Source organism: Lygodium microphyllum, chromosome 14 (assembly GCF_053477565.2).
Source record: "Lygodium microphyllum isolate KBCC chromosome 14, Lygodium_microphyllum_v1.1.10, whole genome shotgun sequence".
Classification (NCBI taxonomy): Eukaryota; Viridiplantae; Streptophyta; class Polypodiopsida; order Schizaeales; family Lygodiaceae; genus Lygodium; species Lygodium microphyllum.
In genome coordinates this window covers 44,825,059-44,834,579 of record NC_141148.1, presented here as the reverse complement: position 1 = coordinate 44,834,579, position 9,521 = coordinate 44,825,059, and the positions used below count along the sequence as shown (strand labels likewise).

The 9,521-nt window shown below is 41.9% G+C and overlaps 1 protein-coding gene across 1 annotated transcript; it reads left to right on the top strand.

Moving 5' to 3' along the window:
- The first annotated feature begins 1,072 nt into the window (after positions 1 to 1,072).
- On the top strand, positions 1,073 to 6,173 carry LOC148025551 (protein SHORT-ROOT 1-like). Its single transcript, XM_087692774.1, is given in 4 exon segments — positions 1,073 to 1,255; positions 4,670 to 4,729; positions 4,854 to 5,430; positions 5,433 to 6,173. Coding segments are annotated over 4 exon segments (1,404 nt in total). The 5' UTR covers positions 1,073 to 1,187; the 3' UTR covers positions 6,132 to 6,173.
- Positions 6,174 to 9,521: the final 3,348 nt, after the last annotated feature.

The window sequence follows — 9,521 nt, the reverse complement described above, 5'->3', positions numbered from 1 at the left end:
ATTATTGATAGGGCTATCTTAACCTTTAACAAAATGGTTATCACGTCCAACTTTGTTTCCCTTTATCGATGTAAACTTAGACCAATCCACACATGTGGTTATGTTAGGAGAAGCCAAGTTGGGGACATTAGTGTATGTCAACATGTCAAGTGTATGCAAAGATCTTGATGGTAATATCCATTTTCTCTAGCTACTCAACTAAGAGAGCTTGCAACTATAAAAGTATCATTATGCTCAAAGCATGATGTTCATCCTACATTTGCTCACAAAAATGTGGTGGGAAAAATGTAGTCCCCCTAAGCTTTGCAAGCCGACTAGGATAAGGGGGAACTTGAATTTATGAGAGCTATCTGCCCCTACTTAAATCTTAGCCGAGAGGTAGCATACTGTTCCAAGCGCATTCTAATCTTGTGATGGTTGGCAAGTGAATTTTTTGTGTTGTGGAAAAAGCCCACAGATTTGTGACGACATAAAGATGCCTTGGAAAAAAAAGCATAGAGGAGGAGCCAATAATATCACAATTTTAGCACATTTTCTTCCAATGATTGCAAGACATGTCAGCTTTTTGGTAGTTAGAAGAGTCTCCTTATATGCTTAAATTGGCCTCCTCCTACAACAAAGAAATGCCACTAATCAAGGGGCCGTCACAACCAAATCTTGAAGAGTAATGGCCAAGATAATTTACAAAGAGGAAAAGGGGTCACGTGAGCACTCGTTAGTAAAAGAACTTTGACCAAAGGCCACAACTGCATACTAAGTGCCGCAAAAAGGCTTATTGAGGTAAGCATGAAAGCCTTGTCAATGACGTACCTTGGACATCTGTGCAACGTGGGCACATCATACATCGTCCGCGCAAAAGAAGAATATAGTGGGCAGTGTGCGATGTCATGATTTAAAGTAGACGATGTCTCTCTCTCTCGGCGTCTCTCTCAGTCGAGACTCGATAGACTGGTTAGTGCGCGAGGAATCTATGGACATGACAATCTATTATATGCACAGTCTCGACGACAGGGGCATACAGATACATGAATAAAGACATCGCTTGCAGCTGTTAAAGCGGGATGGACTGGAAAAGAATGTTTGGTGTCCTGATCACTGCCCTCACTATGTTTACGTGAAGGGGCAGATATCTTCATGTACAAGACATGACAAACTATTCGAGCCGATAGACAACCGTTCATCCTTGTATGTCTGTGAGCTCATCCACAATGAGAGCGGATATTTGCGTGTACCACTCGGCCGAGGCACAACTCTGGTATAAAACAATCGTCAGTGTGTACCGCTCATTTCCGCGCACAGTTCTCATGCTGGAGACTGATGTGTACTCCTAGATCTCTCTCTCTCTCTCTCTCTCTCTCTCTCTCTCTCTCTCTCTCTGTGTCTGTCTCGTCTCATGACTGCGGCTGTAAGGATCTATTGCCCCCTGCTAGTTAGTAGGTACGAAACACTTTCACTTCAACTTAATTAGGGGTAGCCGCTACACATCGTTGGAAACGACACATGGAGTGAGAGAACAAAACGTGCGATTAGAATTTTACTTTCATGCCTGGTGGCGCCTCTCGCTCTCTCTTTCCCCATTGTCACTCTTATCCTTCTTGAATATGCAGGTGGTGGTGTAGTTAAGACGACGGCTCGTAACCTGTGTCACCATGGCTAGGAACAGATTTGTTAGAATTGCTAGTTAGAGCATATGCGTGTAGTAGTTAAGACAATGACTCATAACATATGTCACCATGGCTTGGGACATCTTTGTTGGCATTGCTAGTTAGAGTATATGCTTATACAATGGAATGTTGGCAAGATGAATCATGAGTGAATAAGTACCCATAAAGAGAGAGAGGAAAAGCAAACCTTGCTTTTGAGAATAGAGAAAGAAAAGGGAGCCCTTTCTTATGGGAATTAAAGTTACAAGCTCTTTTTTCAATGAAAAAGGGACAATGCTCCAGTGCACCGTATTACACATTCTTTTAGTTCATGTGATTTGTGATGTATGATGGCTTTGGCCTAGATTGCCAAAATTTGAATTAGTCTATTTTTTTATAGGATCACAATCATAGCAAGACATTCTTAGTTTTGAAAACATTTAGATCGACAGAACTCTGCCTTGATATATTGCTTCCTAGGTTTTGGAGTTTGTATTCATACTAGGTTGTCCATCAATTCGGTAAAATCTCCCAACATTGGGTTGTTTGAGTGGTATTGGTACCTTTATTGATGTTGATAGATGTGTCTTCTACTTAATCATGGTCATATAGATACAACTAATTACTCTCACCTTACATCTATGTTGACATCAAAAACCTGTTGGCATAGTCGCTAAGCAAGGTTGACAACATGAAGCACACATCTAATTGAAATCACTACATGTACTCCTATATATTTGTTGTGTGTGTGTGTGTGTGTGAACCCTCTAAGTGCAATTCATGTAAGTATCTATTGCCCCTTGTTAGCTATGAAATACTTTCACTTCAACCTATTAGGAACTACACATTGTTGGAAAAGACACATGGCCTAAAAGTACATAACGTACCATTAGAATTTTACTTTCTTGCATGGTGGCACCTCTTGTTCTCTGTTTACCCAAATTGAGCATAAACCATTGCCATTCTTATCCTTCTTCAATATGCAGGTAGTATAGTAGTTAAGACTATGACTCATAACATTTGTCACCATGGCTAGGGACATACTTGTTACTATTACTAACTAGAGCATATGTGTGTAATGTGAAGACTACGAGTCATAACAATATGTCACCATGGCTAGGGACATCTTTGTTAGCATCGCTAGTTAGAGCATATGCTTATACAATGGGATGTTGGCATGATGAATCCGAAGTGAATAAGTACCCACAAGTAGAGAGAGGAAAAGTAGCCCTTGCTTTTGGGAATAGAGAAAGAAAAGGGAACCCTAACTTTTGGGAACTAAAGTTACAAGCTCTTTTTGGGAACAAAAGGACAATGCTCCATTGCACATTGCTACCCATTTGACTCAATTCATGTGATTTGTGATGTATGGTGGCTTTGGGCTAGATTGCCAATGGAATTAGTCTATTTTTTTATAAGATCATGGTCATAGCAAACCATTCTTAGCTTTGCAAACTTGTTGCTAGACACAACTCTTTCTTCATATATTACTTCTTAGGTTTTGGAGTTTATAGTCATTACTACATTGTCGATCAATTTCTTAAGTTGTACCAACACTTGGTTTTTTTGAGTGATATTGGTGCCTTTGTTGATGTTGAAAAACTTTTATCTTCTTCTTGATCATGGCCATGTAGAGAAAACTAATCACTCTCACCTTACACTTATTTTGCCATCATAAACCTAGTACTATCACTACCAAAGCAAGGCTTACAACAAGACACACATAATCTGAGTGAAGTCACTACACCTTATTGTAAAAATAAAACATCACACAAAGTTGGTAGACGTATGACATTAACACCTTGATGTTATTTAATAAAGGGTTGGAGAGGGTGTAGAGTAGCTTCTCCTTTTTGGAGTAGTGATGGACAATAGCATGCAACTTTCTCTATTGGACCATATATTCATCTTACTAAACATGGCACCTTTCCTAAAACCAAGGTTTCTCTCAATGAAGGGTAGATGGACATGAGGTTAGAGTTGAGGTTCTCTTGTTTTCTTGAAGAGGGTCAAATAAGAATATAAGGAAGAGGGCCAAATGGGCATGAGGTTGAGTTGTCACATCTCATCCATTTGCAAATTTCAAAGGCATACATTTGTCACTTTTAGCATTTAACATGAAGATTCAGTGGTGTGAAAAAGTAAAGGGGGAGTGAGAGCCTCTCCAAATATCAACAGCAACTTCACATGAACTACAATGTTTTGACCAAGAAAGAATATTTCCTACTGTTTTTAAATCTTGATGATATTATGTCAATTGGATGTGCACATTTGAAATTTTATGGAATGGTAGGCTCATTGATTGAAGCTCACATTCTTAAGGCAACCTTGATGTGGAAGGTCCCTTATTACATGTTGAAATTATTGGGCTTGTCTTTTGTCACGTGCAAACTTGATCCATCTTTCCTATAATAGATAAGGTGGATTTTTTAAAGTTTCCAGTGCATGTATAGAGTTGAGCATAGCCTCTTTGTTACAATAGAGTAGGTAGCCTTTCTTTGAGTTTCTTGGGCAGCTATACAATTGGAATTGGCTGAAAGTTATTTGGCATGTGGTCATCTTCCATTGGACAAGAATAATGAAGATATGAACCTTTGATGGATTACGCAATCCAACAACAAGAAATAAAGGAGGGGGCTATTGCTCCATTTGTTGACTATCACGAGGATGTAAACACACATGTGGGATTCGAAAATGTGGTGATTGGCGCCAAGGTGGGGTGTGGTGAGACATACAAACATGACGTTTCTAATGAATCTTTCTTAACTAGAAGACAAGGGCATATCTTTCTTACCTAAATGTCTCCATTAGGTTTTCTTTATTATGAAAAGTGCTCACGGAGGGCTGGTGGGGGGAAGGCTCACATGGTGCATATTGGTATTGGTATGAGGCTACAAGAGTCTTGCCACACGTTTGGTCACTCCTTGCATTTGAAAGTAAAGGTGACTATAATTTTAGTAAGGAGAGAAAAATAGCATCCCACACGATGGAAACTCGACTTATTCGACGTGTGAAATGTCTTGCAGGTCTACGTGTGCCTACACTGAGGGTGGGGGACGGAGGATGGGACGATGGTATTGTAATATGTACGTTACTGGTATTGTTATGAGGGTGTGCGGAGGGGGAGGATCCGAGGATGGACGATGACATTATAGTAGTGGTTGTTATTGTTGTTGTTGATCAAGTATTCTTTGCCTCGTGAGGCTGCAGGTCGTCGGCCTCGAGGCTGGAAGCAGGAAGCAGCAGCAACATGGCCTCATCAGCGGGAAGCCGCCCGGGTGGAAGTGCGACGAGATGGGCGGCGACCCTGCTGCTGGACTGCGCCGAGGCCATCGCGAGCAAGGACACGGAGAGGGTGAAGCAGCTGCTGTGGGTGCTTAACGAGACGGCCTCCCACTACGGCGACTGCGAGCAGCGCCTCGCCTGGGCCTTCCTGCAGGGCCTCTTCTGCCGCGTGGCCGCCTCCGGGTCCCGCACCCTCGCCGCCCTCTCCGCCTCCGCCTCCCGCCACGTCACCTTCGACTCCATGCGCCGCATCCTCCTCCGCTTCCAGGATGCCAGCCCCTGGACCACCTTCGGCCACGCCGCCGCCAACGGCGCCCTCCTCGAGTCCCTCGAGGGTGAGCCCCGCGCCCACGTCATCGACCTCAGCGACTCCTTCGGCACGCAGTGGCCCACCCTCCTAGAGGCCCTCGCCACGCGCCAGGAGGGCGCCCCGCACCTGCGCCTCACGTGGGTCTGCGTGCAGCCGCCGCACGACGTCGCAGGCGCCGCCCACGTCTCCCCCCCGCCATGATGATGGCCGAGGTCGGCGCCCGCCTGGAGAAGTTTGCGCGCCTCATGGGGGTGCCCTTCGAGTTCGACGTCATCGGAGAGGCGGAGCTGCTGCGGCTAGCAGCTCCAGACGGCGCGGCGGCCGTTGTCATCAACTGCATGCAGGGCCTGCATCGCATCCCGCCCCATGACCGTGACCGCATGCTGGCCTGCTTCCGCGCGATGGCCCCGAGGCTCATCAACCTCGTCGAAGACGACGTCGACCTGACGGCGCCGTCTTTCTCCGGCAGCGTCGATCCTAACGAGGACGTCACGGCTGATCGTCATGAGTTCGTGTACACCTTCCAGGAGGCCTTCCGTTTCTATTCGTCCTTCTTTGACTCCCTCGACGAGAGCTTCCCTCGCACCAGCAGCGAGCGCCTCTTCTTCGAGAGGGCAGCCTGCCGGGCCTTGGTGGCGACCCTGGCCTGCGACGGGTCCCCTCCCATGGCCGACTGCGAGAAGCGAGAGCGAAGCCATCAGTGGTGCGAGCGCCTGCAGCAGGCGGGCTTCTCTTTGAAACCCTACAGCGATGACGTCCTCGACGATGTCAAGGCCCTGCTCAAGAGATACAAGGAGGGCTGGGGCGTTGTTCCTTCAGATCATAATACCGGTTTCTCCCTCACCTGGAAGGACGAGAGTGTCATCTTCGCATCAGCTTGGAAGCCATCTTAAACACTTTCCTTATATGGCAGACATTCACTTGCGATTCTGAGAGCGATGCAGTCACCTCTATTTGTCGTAGTTTGCACTCACGAACCCTCACTTGATTACTATATCTCTTATAGCATTTAACCTAGAACTTCTCAAGCATTTTTAAACTTATTAAGTAGTACGCTATCGGACTTGAGACATTTTACGATTATCTATAATTGACTAGGGTTCTAATGCTTTATATTTATTGTGATATTGTTAACACAATGACGAGCTACTCGTACCATTACATTAATTTATGGCAATGATAAGTCCTCACATGAAGTCATATAACCAACCTTCATGATGGAGAACCTATATCAAGATCATGGCTCATGCTAAAGTTTTTTCACCACAAGGAAACATACCTATAGAGTATCTGCATTTTTACAATAATATAGAAAGTTATTGGTGCATCTATATGCATGCCTAGTGACCCTTCTCTAAATGCATGTCGTGTTTACAAACCAAACATGGTTATAGATGTGCCAAACTTTGGCTTGCATCATAAAAGGAAAACTAAAACTTAGGCTATAATGTGTCAACATTGATTGAGTCCTCCTTTAGCCTATTGTTATCAAATCCATTAGCCTCATCGGTTGTAGCCTCTTCCTTTCCCTATTCACTACCTTAGGTATGTTTATTTGATAAATCATACATCTTAGTATGAAGATAAATATTTCAATGCTCAGCAAACTAAATATTTAAAAATATTAATTTCTCTAGTAAATCTTTGATGATACTTTTGTTGATTGATCATTCTCTTGATGTAGAAGTGGGCTTGTGTATCTTATCTGTTAAGTAAAAAATGATATACTATCTTTCAGGCAGTTGGAAGTAGGTTGAAAGTCTATCATAAGATCGATCTTCAATATAAAAGCAAGATATAGATGCATTAGAAGAAATATTCTACAACATAAGAGACTCATAAAATTTAATGAAGATATTAGATGATTACACACTTTGCCACCCATATGATGTGGTATCTCTTGGTTTGAAGTGTGACAAACCATGTTGTTTCATCTTGATTCATCACTTTGTGATGCTCTTTTTGGAAAACCCTAAAAACCCCTACCTTTCCAATGGATTGCTTGATTTTGGAACCGTATAGAGGTATGGTTGCGGTTTTCATGCTTTGAACATCAATAAAACTTGAACTTCTAGCTACAGACACTACATTAGGGAACTTAGAAAATTTCCATGCACTTTGGGAATCCCCAATACCTTTCTTATTCGACCACATGGTCAAATTTTGTTGTCTTACCTAAAGGTGGGGTCTACCCTAAATACTACATAAGCTACCTTCCCAAATCCCACTTTCAAATATGAGATTTAGTCATGTGATCAAATATTTATCACTTATTTGAAAATGGGACTTAGAAAATTTCCAAAATCTCTAATATGGTGTTAGCATAATTAAATTTCAAACATGAGAAGCTCGGATTCTTAGTTGCTTTCTATATCATGAGTTGCTTGTAAGTGCGGGTGTGTTGAGTGGAATTTTTTTAATTAGCTAAGAGGTGAGGAGATGAATGCTAAAGGACTTTAAAAATATTAAATAACCCTTTATGCATTTTACATTAGGTAGAAATCAAAATATAGCACAACTCCTCAAATACATTCAATCTTTTTATATAAACATCGAATAATTGGCTTCCATAATATGATTTTCAATGCATCTCATGACTCCAACATTGAATTCATGACCACATTGTCCATTCACTTGAAACAAGCATGCCTTTTCAAGAGCACCAAGGGTCGGGAAGGAGCCCTAGCAATGGGTATTTGTAATGTGCTTGCCTAAGAATATTAATAGTACATATTTCAGTAGCCCATCAAGAAGTAATCAAGACTATTGCCGCCTAAAGCTCATTAGAATAACTAGACATTCGTAATCTTGAGCTACTCAGATCTACTAAGTAAGGAAAGCCTGCTTCAATCCCACAAGGATAGACTTGAAACGACAATCTAAGTTATGTGCTATAGTCTCTTGTTAGCCATCTAGTGTTGTCTTTTAAAGGTGATGCATTGCTATCATCCCTCAAGCTGAAGTCAACCATTACCATACTTAGTCCACAGAGAATGAGAAATGAGGGGGAGTGATGTGCATCAACCTCTCTATCCATAGGTAAAGTCTCAACTCTGTCCCCCTAAAATGACATTAGTTGGATTCCAGTGATGACACACTATGATAGTCAATGTTTAATTCTTCCTAGACTCGGCTAATCTAATGCTTCAATTGTGACAGAAGCCTCTTGGCCTTCCTTTACATTGATTCAGTGTTGGATTTTTTAGATCAAGATGGTGTAGCTTTCAGCCTACACATCAAGCAGAGGATTAGACTAGCACACTTATGGGTCATGAGTGTGATGATGATGGGGGATGAAAGTGATTGTTGAGATAGATGTGGTTGACGATTATGATGATGAAGAAGAAAATGTGAGAAAGTAGTGGTTGTTTCTTTCATTTTTTTTCATTTTAAAAATATTAAAAAATATTTCTTTGAGGTCATTACATTATCTTGCCCTTAGAGGAATCGAGATGTTCTCATCTCGAAAGAAATTGAGGATATTTTTTAGTTAGGGCTTTCTCATCAACCCAAGTGGATCCTCTTTAGGATAGTCTTTTCACTCGACAAGACATTCCCTCAAAGTTTTGCTCCTAAGGACTCTTTGATTTACATCAAGGATTTTCTCAAGTTGGGTTATATAAGCTTTTAGTAAGACTAACATGGAAAACATTGCAGATCTTTAAGTGCTCTGAAAGTTGTAAGTTATATGCCTTGGTTCCTAGACACTTGAGAATCTTGTAGGGTCCATAGTATCTTGGGCTTAGCCTTTTGAAATCTCCCAATGATAGCAGCTCTTCTTTGGATGGACATGAAGAAATACTAGGTTTTCCTCTTTGAATATTCACTCTTATATTTTAAGGTCATTGTAGGATGTTTGACGATCCTTAGTAGATTGGATATATTGTCTTATGGCATTAAGTTGCTCATCCATTTCCTCCAATATTTTCTTAGAGGCTTCTATCCTTAGTGTTGGAAATTCCATTAAGGGTAGATATTGCATCCACTGCTTTGGTTCTCTACAATAATACGCATGTAGAATATCCTCTATGACGTGATTGACTTGTCTTTTTGACGATTTGTTTGTGGGCGATATGTTGTACTAAAACATAGCTACATGCCAATAGCTTCAAATAAGCTTGTCTAAAACTAAGAAGTAGAGAGAGAGTCTCAATCTCACAGACAATTATTTTTGGTAGACCATGAAGCCTGAATATTTCCTTGATAAATAGGCTTGCAATGTCGGAAGCCTTATAGTTTGTCTTGATTGGAATAAGAAGGGTAACCTTTGTCAGCATGTCTAT